At 43.7% G+C, this 24,370-nt stretch overlaps 1 protein-coding gene across 3 annotated transcripts in view; it reads left to right on the top strand.

Annotated features, from left to right (window-relative positions):
* LOC138503506 (embryonic protein UVS.2-like) overlaps positions 1-24,370 on the top strand; it is a 283,894-nt gene that overhangs the window by 136,121 nt on the left and 123,403 nt on the right. For all 3 annotated transcript variants that reach the window (XM_069623293.1, XM_069623292.1, XM_069623291.1), the window contains 3 exons: positions 14,513-14,738; positions 19,413-19,531; positions 20,448-20,667. In XM_069623293.1, coding sequence (XP_069479394.1) covers positions 14,513-14,738; positions 19,413-19,531; positions 20,448-20,667 — 565 coding nt within the window. The remainder of the gene's footprint in view (positions 1-14,512; positions 14,739-19,412; positions 19,532-20,447; positions 20,668-24,370) is intronic.

The raw sequence follows: 24,370 nt of genomic DNA, 5'->3' as shown, positions 1-24,370 counted from the left end.
TCTCTTAAGATTTCCAGTGTTGTGTGAAACCCCCTATGACCGGCGGTGGCCGCATCATGGGCGTGACTTAACATCAGGCTTCGGAATGAGGTAGGAACCACCCACTGATCGTGGCCAGCTTTGGATTTCCTTACCAGCAAACCGTCTTGGATTCGGAACATTTTTGGACATTTCATCAACACTCTTAGGTCCTCTTTCCCAATATAATCGGTATCCGTCAAGGGAAAGTTCTCAGGGTCCTCAAGGTGTTGGTAAAACTTACCAATTATTGGATCCCCCTTCTGAGCGGTAATCAAATCAGCATCAGGGGTCTCCTTACTCCATTGTGCAATTGAAAGGTCGTTGTGAGCATTTGTCTGGGACCTAGTGATAGCAGGGACTTGGATTTCCCCCAACAGGGACTCAATCTCATTTAGATCCCCTTGGATGGCCCCGGTTTTGGCCAGCTGATCAGCTAAGTCATTTCCAGTTTTGTCTGGTCCCTCTATTTTGGAATGACCCTTGATCTTCTTCCAATAGATGGTCATTCCTTTCGAGGTGACCAGATCATCAATGTTTTGGATCAACTTCCCATGTTTCAAGGGTTTGTTGTTAGCACATCACATGCCTCTGGTTTTCCAATTAACCAGGTGCTCCACGAACCCGTTCCGTACATAATCCGAATCTGTGATTATGACCAGTTCGTGGAGTTGATGCTGGACAGCAGTGAGGATGGCCTGATGCACAGCTATCAATTCTGCCACCTGACTACTTCGGGGACCAATTTTGTATCCAGCGGAGGGTTCTGGGGACTCATTCACCCATGCATTCCCTACGCCGGCCACCAGTTCTTTCTCCCCGTCGTTGCCAACATGGTAAGAGCATCCATCCACATACACAGTGGGCATTCCCTCACACTTGTCTTCTTCAAAGACTTTGTGTGAGGAATTAAGGTATGCCTCCGTGTTGTCCTTGATTTTCAGAATTTCGTCCTCGAGACAGTTTTCTCTGGCACAATCATGCAAGTCAGCCAGACCTTGCGCGAGGGGACTCTTCTTGTTTTGGCCATATCTGACCTCCACAGGAAAGCCTTGCATTGACAGAATCCAGGAAGTAATTCGGGAATTACTCACATTTCCGGCCCGGATTCTGTCACTTTGGAGATATTGCAGAGGCTGGTGTGGAGTCTCCACTATGATGTGTTCCCCCTGGATAAACGGGTGGTAATTCTTCAATGCCCACACCGTTGCCAGGAGTGCCTTCTCACAATCGTTGAATTTTTCCTCCACAGAGGATAAAGTTTTGCTCGCATAGGAGATTACTTTATTGACCTTGTCATGCTTTTGGTATAATACTGCCGTCAAGCACGTATTAGAGAACCCTGTCTCCAGGAAGAACTGATATGATATGATATGATATGGTATTTGTAACGCGCCTATACACAGGTGTTTCAAGGCGCGAAACTCCTTGTTTCTGACAGGGTAAGCTAGGCAAGGCGCTTGTGAGAGGCTTCTTTTGAGTTGTCTTACTGCCTCGGATTGTTCTGGACCCCATTCCCACTTGACCCCCTCCTTCAGGAGATGAATCAGGGGTCTGGTGATCTCTGCGTAGCCCTCAATGAACTTTCTGCTGTAATTAGTCAGTCCAAGGAGGCTCCTTAGTTCCCGCAGAGTTGTGGGGTCTTTCAGTTTCTGAAGTGCTTCCACTTTCTTTTCCTGGGGACAGAGACCCTGCGGAGTAATCTCATGCCCCAAGAAATTAACACGGGTTCTACACCACTGTGCTTTCTGAAAGGAAAGTTTTGCTCCGGCGGCCCTCAACTGTGTCAGAACATAACGGATCTCCGCTATGTGTTCCTCCACAGTTGAGCTTTTGATGAGGACATCATCTACATAAGCCAGGTTACCCCTCGCACCCAGGTCGGGCATGGCCTTATGTAGGAAAATGTTGAACTCATTACCGGAGTTAAGGTATCCAAAGGGAGTCCGGGTCCATGTGTACTGCTGGCCCCCAAAGGTAAAAGCCAGTTTGTATTGGTCCTCCCTGCTGACAGGCACGGTCCAGTATCCATTGGTCAGGTCTATTGCAGTGAATACCTGTGACCCCTGGATCTGGGCCAGCCCTTGGTCAATGTAGGGCAGAAGCCATCGGGAAGTATGGACCCGTTTGTTGAGCTCCCTGAGGTCGGCGCAGAATCTCCACTGGCCGTTTGGCTTCAATATTCCCAGCACCGGATTATTGAAGGTGCTGTGAACTGGACGGATTATTCCCCGGGACTCAAGGTTCTTAATTATTTCAGTAAGGGACTCCATTGATGCGAGAGGCAAGCGATATTGCTTCACAAACACAGGAGTCATGCCAGGGTCCGTGGGGATTGTTGTTGTGTGGATGTCAGTGCGACCACAGTCATATGAGTCTACCGCAAAGAGATCTTGGAAATCCAAGAAAACTTGTTTCAACTTTTGCTTCTGTTCCAGAGTCACACAGGCGTCAGCTAGGTTGACTCTCTCTTCCACCATCTGCCTGAAGCCTGGAAAGACTTCTGGTTTGGCTATTTCAGCGGCCTCCTCCAGCTGGGTGGAGAAGTCCCTGGTCAGAGTGCTGATTTGGACTGGAGGCTTCAGGTGGGACAGGCAGCCCTCATGGACCTGGAAAATCACCTCATCCCTCCTGAAGTCACAACTCACATCTTCCTTACCATAGGGGCAGGAAGTGTACACCAGGAAGTTCCCCCCATGCCGGGTAAAAATCCTGTCTGGTGTTGTATTGTCATCACTGTCACTGTCAAAGCAGTCCTTGGGGATTGGCCCTAACAGTTCATTACCTAAATCTATGGAAAAATGTCGGTCATCAACCGCCATTTCAATAATGGTGCCTGCGGCTAGAGTAATACTCTTTAAGTCGCTGTTATCCACCTCTATTGGAATGGTGTCATGTTCTATGTTGACTAATGGAGTTGGGTTTACCCCCAACCCTTGCTTTTGGAGAGAAGCGTTTAGATGTATATAAGCATCAGGGTTTTGCAAATATTGTCCTCTTTTAGCTTTCACTTCCAGGGAGAATTGTCGGGTCCTTTCTGGGATGGTGACTTCCTCTTTGATCTGAATTTCAACTGCATAAGGTAGCAATTGAGCTTACCTAAATGCTCTTTCTGGATCATCAAAGCCCATGGGATTATGCGCTAATCGGGACCAAGCTTTGAAGTTTATTAGGTCCAAACTAATGGCGAAGCGATTGAGAATGTCACTGCCTAAGTAAAAGGCGGCAGGGACGTCTCGCACGACCCAACAATTGTGGACTATGCTCTTGTTGCCAATGGAGATTTTGAGCATATACCTGCTTGGCAGGAGATGTTTGGAATTAGGTGCTTCCAGATCCATTTCCCATTTGCCTATCAGTTTGAAGGTGGGAATGGCTGGATCTTTCGGGAGTTGGCGGAACATGGCTTCGCTGATGAAGCTCTTACCGTTGTTCACACACACTCGAGCGAGAACAGAGTCCTTCCCATCATTTAACTGGACAGGGATGAACAACTGCTCTCCAATTTGCTGAATATCAGCCAGGCTCTGAGCTGATTTCACATCTTTCTGGACTATAGGAGTGGTAATATCTGATTGTGGATTTGTAAAGAATTTCAGAGTGTTTCCTTCCAGCGTGGAGTACCACTTTAGACTGGAAGGAAGGTTGATTTTCAGAAATAGAGAGGACCCTCCATCACCAGTCTGTTGTCCTACTGCTATTACTGTCACGTCTGGAATTTGGCTATTCTGGAAGTGAAATTCTACTTGGTCAGGTTTTTGTTCAACCATGTGGCAGGTGCCGTTTAAACTAACATGGTTGACACTCTGTTTTAATTTTATTGGTCGGCTAGTCTGGGTCCAGAGGACCTTGTTTACGCAATCTATTAAGGGTGACCAGCTCCTCAGGAGGTCATTCCCCAGTAAACAAGGGGTGCCCTCTGGAGTCACAACTATGACTGGGTGTTTCAACTTGTGTCGCCCAATTTTAATGTCCAAGTCTGCCGTCCCCTCGACGGGAATTTCCTTCCCGTCAAAGTTCTGCAGTTGTCCAGGAAGTGAGGTGAGAGGAATTTGGTAATTCTCTCCCCTTCCTGCATTCAGTTCGTCAAAGGCCCTTCTGGACAGAAGGGTAGCTTGAGATCCAGTGTCCACCAGTGCCAAAATTGTACCCTGCCCCTGTACTTGTACCGGGGCATAATATCTTCCCTCCTTCCCCTCAAGGGGGCACAGATAATGTACATTTTTGGACAACTGGTGGGCTAATTTTCTGGTTTTGGACATTGCAAGAGAAGAAATTTGGGCAGAATTCTGTGGAGAGCCTTGGGAATCTGAAAGAAAAATTTGGCAACTGGAGATCAGAGCCATTGTGGGTTCCCCTGGCTCTGGTCTTGGGCCGCCCCCCCCTTTTTGGAGGCAGTCACCAGGATGGGTTTGAACCAGGGGATTTTCTTGCTGTTGGTTCTGGGATGAGATGGTGGGCGGCGGTAGCTCAGTCTCCACCTCTCCCCAGTCTGGATTTGCATCCCTTGGGACCCATTTATCTTTGGGAGGAGTTCCCCCCTCTCTGAAGGAGAAGATCCTTTTCCCAGGATCCTCTGAGGATCCCTCTCCCTCAAATTGGAAGATCTGTACCTCCTCCTCAAACTGAGTCTGTTTGGGTCTTTTGTTTCTCCTTCCCCCCCTCTGCTCCTTAGGAGGCAGGCTTTCAGGGGCAAGAGATTTTGTTTCCGGTTCCTGGGTTTCCAGGGGCTGTTTACAAGTGAGGAAGGAAGCTTCCTCCAAGGCTTTACACCCCCCTTCCCTTTGTGCCTCCTCCCTGGGAACCGGTGAGTTATCGGGGTGCTGCCCCCGTCATTGTTCTGGAGCACCAGGTCCAGAGTTGGGTGCGTTCTGCGCCGGCATTCCGATCTGAGGGTTCTGCTGAGCCCTCAGTATGTGACCCAGATCCCGCGCCATGTTTTGAACCTGGCGCTCTAACTAGGAAACCCGCTCAGGCTGATACGGGGCCCTGTTTTCTCCCCTGGGCTGATCCCGGGAAGGGTAGCTATCCCTTCTTTGGTAGTACCCCTGGTTGGGAAGATTTGGATACCCCTCCGCCCTTGGCCTCCCCTCTCCCGGATTCGGTTGTCTGGGCTCAGGGAATTGGGGAAAGAAGGGTGGAGGATTTTGGGGCTGGAAATTGGGTGGATACCTGGGGAAAAAGTTCTGCCCAGGATTTGGAGAATTTCTGCCCTCCTGTGAGAAGTTGGGAGGGAAGTTCCCTGGGTTAGGTGCTTGGCTGGATCCCCCCCCTTGGGCTGGAGGAGTCCACACATAACCCAGGATGGGTCGATTACCCTTGTAACGGGGACTTACATAGTCAGGAGAGCGAGGGACCCCATTTGTGGGACTACCTCCCTGGCTCCCTGTCTGTGACTGGCCCGAGGACCTTCTGGGCCTAGCATTATTAGGTGCAGGTAGGTTTTTAGGCCCCCCCATCTCCAACTCTAAAACGGGGGTGACCTTTACCTCTGCCACCTTGGCAGCAGCAGGGGTGTTGTTGACTTTGGGGTTTTTGGGCGCATTATTTTTCTTTTCTATTGGCTTCTACACCTCATAGATCCGGGTCGCCTGTTCAATGACCCAGTCTAAAGATCTTTTCTCGTGAAAATCCCTCACGAGCTGGGTCATTATGTATTTGGGCAAGGCATGGAAAAACGTATTAATAAATTCTCTGCTATCCGTGCGCACCCTTCTTGTGGTCTGTGCAAAAGCACGCTTTAACTCCTGCACAAATTCTTGTGGGGCCTGATCCTCCCCACATTGTAAATTGTAGGCTGCCTTGCGAGCCTCTTGAGGATTTCTATGAACAGAAAAATGTTTTAATATGGCCGCCCTATAGGTGGACCACCTGGAATGATTTTGGTCCTCCAGCCCTGCAAAGAAACTGGAGTACTCTGGGGAGAATGTCCACTTTACATATTGGATACAGCTTTGGCTGTCCTTCAAATGGAAAGTCTCCATCATTTGCTCAAACAACTCTAAGTGCTCCCAAACAGAATACTTGGCATTCTTATGATACGGCGTGATGAAGCTCCTGATTGCCTTAATCTGCTTTAAGGGGTCCTTAAGCAAGGCCCTTTTTGTCTTATTGGCCCTTTTGGTCCGGGTAACCCTGGTCCATTCATCTTCTGACTCAGAGGCACTGCTCCCAGAGGTTCCCGTCTGTTCTTCCAGGTTTTCCCGGATTCTGCGAGCCTGGGAATGGCTGGCAGAATGTGGGGACCTGGTCTCCTGTGTCCTGTACCGCTCAGAGGAGTCTTCAGATCCCTCCTTGCTGCCAGGATTTGATGGGTACCCCCCCCACTGACCTAACTGGGCAGAGGTTTTCAGGATGCCCTTAATGGGCCTACTCACCTGGGGTTCCCCATCAAATTGCACCGTGCTTGGGTGCCCATACCCGGCTGCCCGCCCCTCCATTCCTGGGTGGTACTGGCCTATGAGCCCCATGCTTCTGGCTGGATAGTAATCTGCCATCCCTGTGGCCCTGTGCTCATGTGCGCCAGGGGACATGGGGGTGGCAGAGTCCAGGGACTGAGAGAAATAAAGGCCTCTGGTACTAGGGCTCCTGGGGTTATGCTCAGGAGTTTCTCTTTCCCAGCGAACCTCATCTCTATCCGCCCCTACTCCCTGTTGCAATGCAAGAGCCTGCGCCTTCAGTTCCTCAGTTAAGGCCTTAATAGACTCTATCAGTCTCTCCTGCATCGCTACCTGTTGTTGGAGCCTATCATTGTGCTGGCAGAGAGCCTCATTCTCTCTCTGCGTTTCCTGATTGGTCCTTGAGCACTGGGCCAGTCTTTGCTGCAGGAGGGTTACCTCCTGAGCTGTGTCCCTATTGGCCTGCTCCTGTCTTGCCAGAGCCTCCTCCACCCTCCTGGTGTGCTCTAGCAAGTCCTGGTGTTCTTTTTGGAGGTCACCCAGTCCCTGGTGGGCCAGGTGATTTTCTTCCAATTTCCTTTTTAAGTGGCAGACTTCCTGGCCTAAGGTATCCCTTTCCTGACTAAGAGCCTGCATCTGTGCCGCCAGGTCGTCCCTTTGCCTTTGGAAGGCACCAGCTTTCTGGGCTCCTGGTCAAATTCTGCCTGGGTATCCAGGTCTTTCAAAATCAGTTTATTGCTCTCTGCCTTCTCCCTATCTAGGTGGCTTTGCAGGGTGACTACCTGCTCAGCACATGCCCTATTGAAGTCTAACTGTTGCTCCAGCTTTTTCTGGCTCTGCAGTAGGGAGTCCAAACCTTCTTGGTACTCCTTCTGCAAGGCCAGAAATCTGGTATCCTGGTCAGCCTTTTCCTGTTGCAGGATGTCCATATCCCTCTTTATTTTAATGATGTGCTGTCTACTCTCATTTTCTGACTCCTGGCTCCCCTGCAGCCTCTGCTCAGAAGAGACCAGGTCAGATTGGACCTTCTCTAACGCCATCTGTCGCTTATTCGCCAGATCTTGGCTTTCAGTACATTTATCCTGCATGTCTCATATATATAGGTACAGGTATGCCGCTATCCTAACCATCTTGTCTTGTTCATCCTTAGCCTTCGGGGCCAAATATAGTTCACTCAGGGCCACATGTAAGGGACCCTGATCTCTCCATATATCTGACCCTGTTTCCGTGATCTGGGGTGCGATTGCTTGCAACCAGACCGTCTGGTCCTGGTGAGTCCACTCACCTCTCACAAATAACTTATGTAAGAAGTGCTCTCTGGCTATTTTCATGTCTACTAAGGTCGTCATTCTAGAGATTGGTCTCTGTCCTGACTTACAGAAATTAGTATTTTATTTTTGCAAAACAGACCTTTTTCTTAGAGCGTTCCTTTGAGGAGTGCTTTACAGCGTAACACAGCGTGTGCTCCGACCGGATATGTGTATCTGGTCAGCTGGCACGCTGTATTAATCTGCACAAGTGATAGATCTAATCCAAACGTCCGGCGCGAGCCCCCAATTTGTCAATTCAACACTACAGCTAAGTCAATGCCTATTCTGGGATACTGAATGGAAACCCTTATTGATATATCTTTATGTCCAGTTCATGCGTTCTGGATGACTACCCCTATATAACACCCCTCTTTTTGAATAACCCTGACCCCACTGAGCCAAGAAGTAGTTCTGTTTTGCAAGTTAAAAGGTTTATTTGAGAATTTAAACAATATAGATATATATCACACTTTATAATAAATTAATAATTGGATATCACACTTAATCTGATATGTAATCAATAATGGATAGTCTGGCACTAGCACACTTCTTTATAATCAATGATGAGTGGTTATAGGATGGATAAGATAGCAACAATACTTTTATGGTTTCAAATGGATGCAATGTGGAATGAAATGCAGTACAGAAAATACTCAATATGATTTCAACAAAACAATGTAATCACTTTTCTCTGGCAATCCCCTCCCCCCTTTATGCAATGCAAGGAAATGGAAGGAAAGCACACAGTTCTCAGAAATGCAATCAACTGTAATTCAGTTCACCCCAGCAAGCTTAGATTACAGATCGGAGTTTTAAACACAGGCCCAAAATGCTTTTATATGTGCTGGCAATGAAGTGAAAAATATACTAAAATGCTTTTAATTCCCTCTAGGAGTTCAAGGTGAGTGAAATATACTTGGGATGAGTTCAGCCTCACTTTAGCAAGGATCTAGGCGTAATTGGTAGGTTAAACTAATTTTTGGCAAATGAAAGCAAGAAAACTGCTGTTTTCACATGTTGAGAAATTTGCAAATCGCGGCAAAATGTCAAATCGCGGCAGATTTGTCCGAGTGCGCCGGGCGCGATTACAGAGGAACTACAAGGACTATCAATATCGTTTTGGGGTCCTAGGACAGCCTAGGATCTCAGCTTCCAGATGAAAGTTACTGCAAGTCTCTAGCACAAACGGTTACGGAGATATGAGCGATTAAATAAAGGTCGATTTTCAGATTTGAAATTTTAAAGTTCAAAAAGACAAGTGCAGCTTGCAACTAGAAAATGACAGGTGACAGCTTTACAAATGACAGGTGACAGTTAGGAGGCAGTTCTACTTAGATTAAAATAGATTGAATTATATTATTTTAACTAAGAGATTGGTTCTGCACAGTTCTGCTATGTACTCACAATATATTCTTGAATTAGAATGGGCCTCGCCACGGATCTGGTCAGGTTTTCTTCACTCCACGGTGATCTGGGTCAGCTCTGCTCTGCTGGTCTGGTCTGGGTCTCTGGTTCTGCTAACAGTGATCTGGGTCAGCTCTGCTCTCTCTCTGGTTCTGGAAATTTGATAGATTTGAAGTCTCTATGTCTGCTCTCTGAAGGTTGAGGGAGGTAAAGTATGGATTTTCCCGGCAGAGCTTCCAGCTGCAAATGGATTTGAAGGTCCCTATCTGTCCTGTCTGTCTGCTTTTATGTGTTTTGAAAATGGGTGGAGAGGCTAGCTTCCTAGGCCCTACCCCTCTCCCCTTGTCATTGGCCACTTCATCCGCTTCCACTTGATTGGGGGAATGAAATGACGTGTCATCCTGATGAGGTCTGTTTATGGTACAGAGAACCCACCCCTGTCAAATTACACACAATCTATATTTTCTCAAAAAACATATTTGCACAGGTACACATTTGTTTAAAATTACATGCGCCCTTCACATATCACAGGAGGTATACCCTTGTCCAAATCTGCTCTTCCTGGGCTTGCATTCAGAAATGGCAATATTTGCACTTTTTAACTGATTTTGCAATTTCAGACATTAACCCAAATTTGCACACATGTGCGCAAGGAGTATGGACATTAGTTGATGAAGTGTCAGATTTTTCACATGCACACATTTTGAGTAATATCCTCTTTTCCGCTAAAACCCCCCTGAACATACCACCGGGTCCTAACACGTCTTAAAATGTGGGCAGAAAAATCACAAGAATTATGGTGTCATTTAAATAATTTTCACAAGTCCGTACTATGAGTTATTCATCTTTTTTAGAGTTATGTTCTGGCCCCCAAAGGGGTGTGGTTTCCCCCCAGCACAAGGTTGAATTTCTGTTTTTTCCAGTTCTGCCAAGCCAGCTTGCTCTCACAGGCAGTGCCCCTCCCCTGTCCTTCCAGGAGTAATCTCCATTTACGACTCCCGCCAATAAAACATTTGCCTGAGTCAGGACAGGGCTGTGTTCAGAGCTCCTGTATTCCGTGGGGGCTCCCCTTAATTCAATTATCAGAGAGATGGCATATCCTTAGTGTGGCCAGCAAAAGGCAGATAGGCCTGCGAACACAGCTGTGACTCAAGTTTCACTCCTGATGGGGGGTAGTTGCCAGGCAAAATTGGAATCTCTTTAAGCCAGTTTTTAGCTACATGTCATTTCTGTTCCCCAGTTTTCTGCATTCAAATAAAACTAAACATTTTTACATATGCAGCTAGAATGCTGATTCTAAGTTTAAAACTATGACATTTAAACAATTGAAACCCCTGTGACACTCAAAAGTAGGTCACTCAGTCAATTTAAACATTTAGATTTTTAGTGTCTTTTAGTCACTTCAGAATATAACTTTACATTGTATCCACCTCTCAGTAAGTCTTTCTTTGGCATGTTTTGGGTTCATTTATTCAGTTTTCTACAAAAAAGTAAAATCTGGTGTTGTTTTAAAACGCCGGCTTTTGGATAGTGGTGAGTACTGGTACTGCACCCCTTTTTGGGATTTAAGAAAATGAATTCCCAACAGTTATGGGTTTGCTTTTGGCAATCAGCATTGCCATTCCCAATGGTTTCAGACTACTGTGTGGGTAGTCCAATGGTGGTTTTAGGCAGTGTCCTTCTGTGCCCATAACATCGGCAAAAATGAGTGGCAGCATATTCTTCATGCATTTCCCTGTGCATTTTCTGGGAAGCTCTGGCCATCATGATGTTTTCCATGTCAGTACTGCACAGTTTTGAGGTAGGGCTTGGATGCGTGGATAAAAACATCCCACATGCTGACTCATGACCAGGGCAAAATCAGTGCTCTGATCCTGTTGAACCTATCAGCCGCCTTTGATACCATCGATCACAATGTCCTGCTGGGTCGGCTGGCTGGGGCTGGTCTCTCGGGCACTGTTCCGGCCTGGTTCTATTCTTTTCTTGCTGATCGTCACCAGATCCTCTCTCTTCCTCCTTTCTTTTCTACGACTATGGCTCTCACTTGTGGTATTCCTGAAGGGATTGCCATCTCAATATTTAATACCTATGTTCAGCCTCTGACCAAGTTGATAGTCTCCCACGGCTTCCTCTGCTATTCATATGCTGACAACATACACATTGTGGTTCAGCTGCCAGATTTCGTGCCTGTCTGTAGGCCGTGGGGGAGTGGATGCTTGATAATTGGCTTAAACTGAACAGAGATAAGACTGAGGTCTTAGTGGTGGGCCCCCCTGCAGTTGCTTCTATCTGGACACCTGCTTTCCGGCTGGCCTCCCTGGGCCCTTTTCCTCAGTCAGTCTCCACAGTTAAGGACCTGGGGGTTAAACTCACATCAACCTGTCCATGGAGCCGCAGGTGAGCTCTGTCAGCGGCGCCATTTCCAGCTTAGGCTGTTGCAACTGGTCACTCTCTTCATTCCGGTTCACCTGCTTGCCTCTGATATCTCGGCATTGGTCTCATCGTCGTTGGACTATTGTAATGCACTGTATTTAGGCCAGCCTACGTATGTACTCCATTGCTTGCAAGTTATTCAGAACTCTGCAGCTCGGCTGGCGACTTCTACTCCACAGGGCTGGCATATTTCCCCTGTCCTTCGCAAACTTCAATGACTACCAGTGACTAAACGTATTCAGTTCAAGGCACTCTGTTTGGTCCACTGGCCCTTCCATGACCAGGGGGAACAATATCTCAGTGATACATTCTTGCCTTACATCCCAAGCCGAGCTTTGCGGTCAGCTAATGCCTGTCTGCTGACTGTCCCTCCGGTCAGGTACAGCCCTTTTCAGTGGTTGCTGCAACTCTCTGGAACTCTCTCGGTCTCTCGCTTAGAGCCACCCCTGTTCACCGCACATTTTGCCAATCTCTTAAAATGCTCCTCTTTAAGGCTTTTTTCTTTCACTGTCCTACAGGGAGCACCAAGATGCTGGGCAAACGTTGCGCTTTGTAAATAAAATCCAATCCATCGGAAGAAATACCTGCCTTCGCAGCCTTGGAAGACAATGAGGAATGGAAGTTTGAACTTGACCATGGCTTGGATCGGGCACTGATGTAACGTCCTCAAAACAGGGGCCATGTGTGCCCTCTTGTTGGTGTTTGTAACAACACGGGCAACAGCATTTTGAAGAATCTCTAGCTGGCTGGTCGACTGCTTTGACAAAGCTGCATATAGACTGGTGCAGTAGTCCAATTCTGCGCCTTTTATGGCTCTAGCTAGGATAGCACAACTGTCTTCAGAGATCAGGGGCCTAATCTGTCACAAGTTAATTAGATGGTAATGTACAGAGCTTGATAGACACCTTATATCAAAAGCTAAAGAAAGTGAATAGTCCAAAATTACACCTAAAGCCTTTGCCTGACCAAGAACCTGAACTGTACATCCAGATTCTTGTAGGACTATTTACCTGGGAAGCCTATTAAATAATGCATAAGAGGATAGAGTGAACAACATGTGTGTTTTTGATTGGTTCAGACCTAGCCAATAAGCTATCTCAACTGTCTCGGAATATCTCCTGAATAAATTAATGGTATTGTCATATGAACCTGATTGCTTAAAAACGATCTCAATATCATTGACCTAATTTGAAAGCACGGTCAGTCAAGAGATTGTGAAACAACTTGCTGTAGATATTAAAAAGCAATGGCGAGACACCTCTGCACCTCTGGGTCCGAGGAACAGTCGTTTAGCGTTACTCTACATGTTTGATCAGACATGAAGGATGTAAACCATATCAATGTGGACTCTAATAATGGGCGATTGTATGCTCTAAAATGTCAAACGTGGCTGCGAGATCCATAAGCATAAAGATGCCTGTATGTCTTTTATCGGATATCTTTGAAGACTATCTTTAACAACCATTAAGGCCATTTCAGTTCATCAATTTGGCCTGAAACTTGACTGCCTGTCTCCAGGTCTCATGTCGTTTTCCAAGTAATCTCGAAGTTGAATTTTGGCAGCCCATTCAACAGTTTCAATATAAAAAGGACACTTAAGATAGCTCTGTAGTTCTGTAAAGTTTTGGGATTCATAAATGCTTTTTAAGGAGAGGGGTTACTCATACCTCTTTTAAAGTGTCTGGGATAGTAGATGACCGAAAAAGGCTGTTAATCTGGTTTATCATGGGTGTGCTTACATCTATGCATCGTTTGATTAACAGTGAGTTACATGGATCTCCTATACAGATTGTAGGGTTCAGTCTCGAAACTATGAGACTTCAGTTTGCAAAGTGTGCAAAAGTGAAGTCCTGCAGCTTGGCCTACCCCTAGTTAGAATGGCTTATACAGTTGCATAGAACACACACCACTCTCATTTCTTGGGGGAACATTTGTTCCAAGCCGGCTTCTCCAGGTTCCTGCAGAAAGATATCTTCATGAGGGGAATTGATGAAAGAAGTTTTTGCTATCTCTTGCCTTTCCAACTAGTATGCACTCTTCTTCTGTACAGATCCAACTCAGAGGGGCCAACTCATCGCTACTGTTTTGCTGCATTTATTCATGCAATAATATTCGGGGGAGTGCAGGGAATGAGTATATTCTTTTTAATTTTAGGGCTTGGGGAAGGGGTGGAGGGATGTAGACGGGGCTATTGTGGCTTGCACCCCATACAAATGACACAGAAAATACAGGAAAAAATGGGCACCCACGAGTTGTAACATGTCCGTCGCTTTTACACTTACTCTTCCGTAAAGGTTGTCCCACTTTCCAACATTCTTTTTGAGTAGTGGAAAGTGTAGCATCAATATATAGTTTGGACTTATTAACAGCACGTTAAGCAAAGCAGGGAAGAGATTATAAGGACAGGGCAGTAGGGTAAAGCAGATTTTATAACAAGAGAACACTGCATCCTGCCTGAAAATTAGAATTCTCATGGCGCGGCTTGGCATACATTTATTTGGGTTTTCATAGTTTCAGGGTGAGATTCATGTTTCCCTGGGTCACCAATTCTTTCTTATAGCATATTTTGTCAAGGTTATATTTGGATCCAAAATCTAATTTATCTAAAGGCTGCTGGAGTCGTCGCTATCCATTTTTAAAACAAGTTTTAAGAGACAACTCCAAAAATGTATACCTCCAGTGCCCCTACTGGTAACTGTGAGTTTGCCTATGTAAATGTCTACCTACATGTACTTTAGGTTGTGTCCAAGCCTTTCTAAAACACAGATCAACATTGTATGAGCTCTCTGATTAGAAAGGAAACCAATTTGTAGGCATTGTATTCTCATTTGTGTATTTCTTGTAGACAATTTGTGCAATATTAATGTGAATTTACAAATATCCAAATTAAAATGCAATGTTCTAAAACAGGCAAAATAGAAATGACATGTTTCCTATTCTTCCATTTAGGTTTTCCTGTGGATCAATGATTATAACATCCAGTCCTCCACAAGCTGTCAGTCCAATTACCTGAGAGTTTTTGATGGCAACAGCAGGAGTTCACCTATCATATTGGACAGGACCTGTGGGCAGGGCCTTGGCATCTCACTGTTGGCCAGTGATAGTACCATGCTGGTAGAGTTTGTCTACAGTAACCCAAGCACATCAAACAGATTTAATGCAAAATACAATTCAGGTGGGACTAGTGTATCTCCTTATGTGTCATTTTGGCAAATTTCCTCCAAAATAATATTGTCACTTATATGCTTAGAAGTAGACACCCAGGAAAGGGAGCTCCTTTGTGCACATATTGTTAATCTGGAATCACAGAAGAGAAGTCTTTTCCATTCTATAACTTGACGTCAACCCCCACCCCTACCCAACATCTCCATATCATTGTCATGATTTCCATCATATCCCCCAAGCCAGGGCCTAGCCTCCACCTGAAAGGCATTTTAAATGCCCACATGGGGCTGCCCACATTTTGGGGCAGAGAATACTGCTGTAGCTAAAGCATGGATCGAAGGAAAGTTGGTTCTGTGTGCTTAGTGAAAGAGGACCTATTACACCTGAGTTCCTAACTTACTATTGGACAGCAAAATTGTTGTGAATCTACCTCTAGAGTATCTATGACCAGTGCTTATTGCGTGTATGATAAATAGTAGATGCTATCAATTGTTTCCCTACAAAGTGTTATCTCTAAACCAACATGTATTTAAACTGGCAATAGAGTGTATTTTACATTTATGAATAGAAACACATTAAGAAAGGATGCTCTCACTCTCTTGATTAGCATCTATGCATATATTCTCTTTAGAGATAATATATAGGCATTAACAATGGTATTGCCAAACAATATGCATTTGCTAATATTAGCAATACAGTATTTGAGTAAATATCCAGCATCCAACTATTCTATTTACCTCTACAATGTTAAAACTATCTACAACTCATCAACAATGTGCGTGTAGCCTTTGTGACACAGTAAAACCAAAATCATACTTACAATTGTGATGCTGTGGAGTGGCAGGCCAGGGAACAGTTGACATTTACAGACAATTCCCTGAATAACACATTAAGTGGAAATGGTTAAAACACTCTGCAAGTATTCCTCGTATGGTTCCTCTTTGCTTTGATGGAGCCACTTATCCTGGCTAAAGAACTATGAGGGGCAGCACAGGCTATCTTGGGATGATGTGCCAATATGTGTACCATGCTAAACTCAGTGATTCACTAGCACAGGGAAAGTTGAAAAGCTTACCTAACAAAGATTCTACTATGCGTCTTTCTGTTCTAACCATGGAAAAGAAAGTTGTATGTTTCAAAAATGGGTAAAAATTGCTTAATTGAGCCCCAATAAGTTGAAACAATCACAAAAAAAATCAGAATTTGGAAAAATGTACAAAGTGCAAGGTTTTACCAACATTAGCAGTTTACTGGCTCAGGGTGCAGGCATCTGATCAAGGCATGGCTATTGCTTGAAAAGAAACTGCTTACATTTTCTTGCTCATTTCTTTGCTCGAATATTTTAATGAAGAATGAAGGATGAGACCCGTTATACCATGCCCCCATAACCACTTCCTACCCCTAACCCCACCAATATTGCCTTACCTCAACCCACCATCTACATTTTGGTGCTAAAATTCGATCAAAAAAATGAGCAAACTAAAAAAGCAGATTTCTTTGGTCAAGCAATAGACTCGCTACCTCTGAATGCTGTTTGCTTCTTATTTCCATAGCATTCAACTTTGAAATTTAGATTTGCCTCCCAATTATTGAAGTAAGCATTACAAATGAGAATTTGGAAAATTGGTCATTTACCAATTTAGGCCCCCTCAGATCTGAAGTTATGTAGACTCCGCCCTCTTCTGAAAAGTGGAGCTTTGCCCTCTGAGACAGCTGGTTTCAAAAGAAGTATAAAGGATTAGGGCCTCCCATTCAGGTAATTTGTTCCACCAGTGTTTCCCTGTTAGCCAATCCAATCCTAACAAATTGGTGTCATTCAGTTAATCATTCCACTGAACGTCCTCTTAGTTGCTGTCAGATTGAAGCCAATATAACTTTGTCAGCTGGGTAAATATAGTCTTGCATTCATCTGAGAAAATGGAAGCAATTGCCCTTGACCAAAGAGAACAGAACAACAGCTTTTCCCAGAAAAAAAATATTTTTCAGCTTATCTCAAACCCTGTATGTACCTGTTCAATTTTAATTCTCATTAACAAACATGGAAGCTTGCCATTTGTTTGTACAAGCAACTTCAGATTAGGACATGTACAACCCATTGTTTAATTGCATCCTTTTAGCATCTGCTTCTTGTGACTGATAGTGCCTAATTACAAGGGTGGCGCTCCCGTAATGAAGGGTGCCGGTACGGGACCGGCACCCTTCATTACGGGAGCGCTGATTACAAGGTTCCCTTTGCGGGACCCTGTAAGGATGCCTCGTAAAACCAGGCATCCTTTGCGGGTCCCACGAATGGAAGAGTTAGGTAATAACGGGCCAGTTGTAAAGTGCCCGTTATTACCTCCCTCCTCATTGACATTGAGCCCTATGGTGGCTCAAATGGGAATGGGGAATGGTTTCTGCATGGAGGAATTACCGAGTCCTTCCATGTCGGAATGACTCGGTAAGTCCTCATTGCAGGAACCTGGTAATGGAGCCCGGTTTGGAGGCAGCCATGGTGCTAATAGTGATATAATATCACATGCATCCCAAAATAAGAATAATTTAAACTGGTTAGTTTACAATTTGCAAATAAATGTATAAAGTTATGCTATGCATGAGAATGTCACTGATTGAATTATCACACGAATTATCACAAGAATGCCATTATTGGCCTCCTCAGAGCCAATCAGAATGCTTGGAATCCAGTCGCAATAACTACTGATAATTAATTTCATTGCAAGCATCCTGATAAACTAAACATGATAGGAAACAAAATAAATGATTTCTCTTCATATTATCCTCAGAAGAAGAAGGGGAAGAAGAACATAGATACAAAACATGAATCAGCAGTAACAGCAATGAAAAAGGTGTCATCCATTATTTCAACTTAATTCCAGAACTTGTTATTTTATTAGTAAAACAAGCCATTTAATTCACCAAAGCATTTTTCTATTTACTTAACTCGCTGTTACACCCATGTATTTACTTGAGCACCACAATTGCAAAACCTTTTAGCGCCATTTGTGAATAGCCTTAAAGGCATTAGAAAGGGTCCATATTGCTTGAGATAGTTAACTTCCCTGCTTTCCTCCGTCTATAATGCTATATTAATTATCTTGTGCATCAGAAAAAGTGATGATGCATTCAGTCATTTAGAAATAACCTAAGTGAGGTTGGGGCAGACTCAATGAAACATTTTCTGTTTCTGTTTCTTTGGGTAACCGAAAGTATAGCAGCAATATACAGCTTGGACCTATGCACACCACATGGATGTATCAAGTCTCCAGATGCATCTGTACATTGTTAACTGCTTATTAATGTGACTTTGGCCAGGCTGATGATGGGACAACACAGAAAGGCACCATAGCAAGCACACGGAAGACAGTCGAAGTGAGTCACTGTCAACAGAACCTTGACTAGCATGCAAGAATAAGCAAATAAGTAATACACAGGGCATAAGACCTCATATTCTACTCATGTCCACGTGTCCATCTTTTGACATGAGAATGCACAAACTGTGATTGACCACAATCGACCTCCTAGAGAATCTATAGTTTTGCCCTAATGTCAACCACGTTGAGTGGCCCAACTACAATGTCAACCTACAGGCTCCTTCATCCACCTTCCTTCTTTTTTTAATTTAAAGATTGGTGGTAGAAATGTGTCCATTCACTCCCTTCACTTTTCCTTACCCTCATTGTAGTTTAAAATCGTTGTAATGGGGAGAACCTCTGTACTCCATTCCCATTCATAAACAGTTGACTTTCATTTCATAACCTCCCTCGACCCCTAATTGAGAAGTTAGCGCTATTGACGACAACAGTCTCTGAGCTGTCAGTGTGGAAAAGGTTTCTTTAATGTGACAAGACTAAGCTCATAAACAGTACCAACCTGGATATCCTTACAGACTACCCGAACAGGCGTAGTAATATATAGCCATATATTCGCCTTGGGCCATACGTTGGGAAAGGGTCATTATCCCAACTGATAATGATCCCTTTCGAACTAACAAAGTACACATTGCATTTGCTTTTGGTTTGCTTGCACCTGGATGCTTTGCATGTTTGCTTCTGAATCACAAGCAAAATGACTGATACTGTGTGCCCATTTGTGGACTTGCAATGTATTGCTTGGTTTTCACCTGGCCAGAGCAGCTGCCAAATATTTGTGAAATGGAGTCAATTCATTGTAAAATCTTTGAATGTATGCTGTATCTGACAGAATCAACAGATTTCTTAAGTGTTTACAGAACCAACCGTCATTGTCCTGATAGTTTTAAGGGTCAAAATAGAAGTGTGCATGTTATCCTGATGGTCAATCATCTTGACAGAGCTTAGATTCAAAATAATAATACAAAACTAAACGTAATGCATTCAGACTAGTATGTTGTTTTGAATAGTTCTCAGTGGGATAAGCATCTTTGTATGTGAGGAAACAAAAACATAGTTTGTGTTTTTATTTTTGTGGTGGTGCTGGTTGTTACAATAAAAGGTGTGTTGTGGGCAGGCTGAAAGCATGGCCAGTGGTAGACAGCTAAAATGGGTGTGGTAGGAATAGACATTATCAACATTAAGAGAGGGGTGAGATGTGACAGTGTTGTTGGGGTTGGGGGAATTCGTGGATTTGCTGGTGCTGAAGGAATCACTGATGGCCTCAAGTTTGGTGGTTGTGAAGACATTACCTTTGTTCTTTCTTTTTTGTCTAGGAAATTGTGGAGGAAACTTTGACGGAACAAGTGGAACTTTGACTTCACCAAACTATCCCTTTGATTATCCCATGTTAACTGACTGCACTTGGAACATTCTAGCACCTGCAGGATTCAAGGTTAGGATGCATTACAGCAGAACAAATGTATCCATGTTAGCTTCCTATCACCCCATATCATACTTTGTTGGCTGTCTTCACTTACCTTTTCCACAACCGGCTGTGTTTGTGATTACTGGTTGTTTTAATTGTGGTAACACATTTGCAGCAAGTGACATATGTAGCCCTCATTGTTATCTTTTTGTCTGTCTATGTTAATAGTATAAGCACTTCTTCAGTATGATCACCCATTGACACTTTGTAATTTGTGACAGGTTTTCATTAAGATTGTAATTTAGATGTTGCACATAAGTAGTTTCTGACAACCTCTTTCTATCTTTGCAAGAAAGGTGGTGCAGAAGAAACTATGCATAACTTGCTAGCATCACTTGTACAAACCAATAGTTACTAGAAAGGCAATGAAAATTATAAAAAGGAATTTCTTCAGTTTTTTCCGGCCTTCCACTGGAAAGCATCCTCCTCTCAGAATGACCTTAAAATACGCCTTGAGCTATGTTAGGTCTGTGTTTAAAGGTAGATATAGAATTCCTGGTGAATCCTTCCGTGGACACTCCCAAGAAAGCCCCCTTTTCTGATTTTAGTGTTTAAAGCAGCTCCTCATTATCATTTGACCATCATTTTGCAGCTTGGGCTGTTATCTGCCCCATGTGGCGTGTCCCCTTCAGCAACCTGATGACTTGGGTGTACCCCAGCAAATGTTGTGCTAATTGCCCTTGGTACAGTGCACATCTTCCACTAGCGTGGCCTAGTGTAAGAGCACACTTTCAATAGAAGAATTTGTTTTTTGGTGTATTTAAATAATGTATACCTCGTACGCAAAATGTGTTTTATTTAAACTATTTGAACAACCTTCACACAACTTGTTTTAGGGTTAAACATTCTGACCAACCTGTCTATGTTCTTTTTTCCCACACAGATAGCACTGAATATGGTTACCCTTAGATTTACACCACAGTTGAATTGTATGGATGACTCTCTCAGCATCTACGATGATGCAAAACCAGATTCAAGTCTTTTGGGAAAATACTGTAGGCAGTTTACCGGGACCCTGATCTCTTATGGAAACATGCTACGTCTTGTGTTTATCAGTCCTTACCCCAGGGAGAACACTGGCTTCCTAGTGACATACTCATTCTGTAAGTATATTCATAATGATATAGAACATATAGCTAGCTCTATGGCTGTTTCTGTGTATGTATATATGGATTGGGCCCATGCGCAGTATATACAGTACAATTCTATGACTAAATGGAACTTAACTGTATAAATATATATATATATATATATATATATATATATATATATATATATATATATATATATATTCTAAAGAGAGATTCTGTTTATTCATTAAACATCACAAGCAATTACATTTTTATAATAAATCTCTAATTTGGGCTGCTGACAAGCAAGGTATATGAAGAATCCCCCATCCACTGGTGTGTCTGCAATTGAAGGGACAGTGCCAGCTATAACAAACTCACCATGGAAGGTCTGGGCACAATATAAGGCTTGGGCAATTGGTGGAGAGTCACTGGACGACAGGTGGAAAATGATGATAGTGCTCTGGGCACAGAGGAATTTGGGGCTGCATAGTTCTGACAGTCAAATTGAGGTGAATAGCCTTTTACATGGCTCAGTGGAGTCTCTGGCTTGTCTGCGGCTTGACACTATCACTTGACATAGAGTTAGGACAATGCCATTGCAAGGAACACATCATATGCTAGGAAGGTAGGTCTCAAATCGTGTGCTAGTTAAAACCTTTTGATGTTTTGGGACATTTCATGATGGTTGAAAGTAGAATTCAGTGACAATGTATTTGGGCTGATTATACAGATTCCGTATTTATCAAAAGGTTGAGTACAGGATATATACCGGCGTCATGGAAAGAGGGTGTTCTGATCTTACAAAAGGAAATAGAGATGACCCTGTGTCATATCGATACATAGCTTTACTAGACAACTTGGGAAAAGTATTTTGCAAAATCCTACTATGAAGAATGAATCAATGCATTAAATCAAATGATATACTAACAGATGCCCAGATAGGCTGAAGAAAAGCATGATCCATGACGCATAGTTTATTGACATTAAATGCCTTGCAGTAAGAGCTCCTTGTCTTTATATGTTGCAGTCATTGAATTTTCCTGACCTTCTGACACAGTCTCCTGATTAAACTACAGCATTTCTTTATTCCCAAAAACTTCTTGAAATGTTTTAGTAATCTCCACCGCAGCACACCTATCACGATTCGGCTGGATAACAAAAGGTACAGTCTTTGTGCCACTGCACACATATGCAGGTCACATTCCCCCTCAAATTTTATGATCATCTGATACAAACGGTTTCTTATGCTGACGATATAATACTATTGGATTGGATGCCTACTGACCTACACTGCACATTAACTGTATTAAACTCTACTCTGTAAAGAACCACCTAAAGATGAATGCATCATTTAAAAGAAATGGTACACTCAAACACAAAAGCAAACAGTCTGGAAATAATATTAATAAACCTTGCTTGAGCAACTGCATTTTGCAGACAGTTAGTGAAATAAAATGTCTACGGCTTGATAATTGCTAGTACAAAGGGAAGATAAAGCAAAAAGAATAGGTGTGTACCTTAGGGTTTAGATAGAAATCTGGTTGGTCATATGATGGCCATTTTATCATCCATACAATAGCAAATTGATCAGGGTGATTTTGGAGAGACCTGGAACCACTGTACTTGTCTGAGTACAAAACTCATCTTTTATTTCATTCAATTCACATTTCAAGAACCTTTTAATCATTAAACAGGTCAATATACAGTACAGATATTTAACATTGACATAGACACAGGACTAAAGTGCTTACCATTGTACATATCGCTTATTGAACATTTTCCTCATCCATGACTGTAACCCTTCCTACTGATCAAAGGATTGACTTAATTTTCTACGCCTTATCACTTGGCTCGTTGTGCAGTGTATGAATATTGACACTGTTATTATCAAACTATGTTGACAAAGATGTGTTTTGGCCTCATGAATTAGTAGAGTGGTCTCACTCCCACGGCCTCCATCAGGACAAATGTCATTTTGTTTGTCTGACACATATGGCTTCCTGTGCTTCAAGGATCTATAGACCAGACAGAATCGAAAGATTAATATTAGGTCTCTCCAAATGAATGTAAATCATAATTAATATGTTGATCATTTATTTGAAAACCATCAATGGCAAAAATAGAATGTGCTTCCTCACCTAGTGTTTTGCACAGCTGAATATAGTTTTCAATGGGTTTTCTCTCTCCACACAGATGTATTCTATCGACATGACAGTGCACAGACTCAATATGTCTGTCTAATGGAGTATACAACTTTTTTAGCTACACATAAATAAATGTATTGAGAGAGGTACTTCTTATCAAATTACTGCATGCATTTCACTTCACTGCAGCATTCCAAGAGCAGTCTATTGCCTGTAAGGTAATTTCAAACAAATATATTGGGGATCATTCCGAGTTGGGCGGTAAGGGTTTACGGGCACCGGTAAGGATGCCGGTGCCGGTAAATCCTTACCACCCTATTCCGAGGTCCCTTAAAGGGTCCCAGCAGGAACGGCTGGTCTGACCAGCCGTTTCCTGCGGTTTCCGTTAAGGGACCTTGGAGCTAATAACGGGCCCGCAATTTGCGGGCCCGTTATTAGCGCCCTCCCTATTCCCATTGAGCCCTATGGGGGCTCAAATGGGAATGGGTAATGGTTTACTGAATGGGGACTTACCGGGTCCTCCAAGGTCGGAATGACCTGGTAAGTCTCCATTCAGTCAGACCAGACCTGGGTTTGGAGGCAGCCATGGTGCTAATAGCACCATGGCTACTTCCAAACTCGTAATGACCCCCATTATTACTCTCATTGCCTACATATATTCAGCTGGCAATGTTATATTTGCTAGACTGATAATGACTTGCTTACTGTAAAAAAGAAATTCCATGTGAGCCTCTAAGTCTGAGTCTTCACCAGCATGGATGCTTGTGTTTTACAGCCATGGAAAAATATTGTATTAGTGCCCCACAGTGTTTTCTAGCAGTACGTTTTTTTTAAAAATCATCCACAGTTTACACTTGCAGTCTTAGTGCCCTACACAAATGGCATAAACTCCCCTATCCTCAAGCATATTTATCCGGAGAGCCCATCATTAAACAACACCTCCCATTTCCTGCTAAGTCAACCTAGTGCTCCACATAATTCTCAGGGTCAGGTAGAGGGAAGGTAAAGGTCCCTGGTGGTGTGAAATCCTGCTCTACTTTCGCCATTCTTGGTTTTACAACCCCATCCCATTTATCAGTCTGGGTATACATTTGTTTTTTGATAGGAGGAACTCTAACCGTTCTTATCAACACCATCATTGTTGCACTATTTGGCAGGGTCTTCGTACAGCATCACAAAATTGTTTTTATCCATGTCTAACGTTCTCCCCCATTTCTCCCCTTTCGCCACCGCCATAAATCCTGGACGCATGCAAAGTCTTGGACATCATAAACTCTCTATTCTTGGTGTCACCCAAGGTGGCATCTCTCCCCCCTGCTCCTCCTCTGTTGTCGATTCCTCTCCCTCTGCTGCTCCCACTTCTGTGTCTGTTCTAATGGACTCATAGTCTAAACAGTCAGCACACAGTAACCTCCTCTATGCCCTTCATCTTTGTGCCCATCATCCCTCACTTGGACGTGTACATCCTCAATCACTCTACTATCAATCCGAAATAAAATATCACCTGCTCTCCATTTATCGGTACCTATTGGCATTCCTCGCCTCCGTCCCTGTTTCAACATTACTCACACAAGCTCTGCCTCTGTCCT

This window comes from Ambystoma mexicanum, chromosome 11 (assembly GCF_040938575.1).
Source record: "Ambystoma mexicanum isolate Mex_15411 chromosome 11, UKY_AmexF1_1, whole genome shotgun sequence".
Taxonomy (NCBI): domain Eukaryota; kingdom Metazoa; phylum Chordata; class Amphibia; order Caudata; family Ambystomatidae; genus Ambystoma; species Ambystoma mexicanum.
This window is presented reverse-complemented; position numbering and strand designations above follow the sequence as displayed.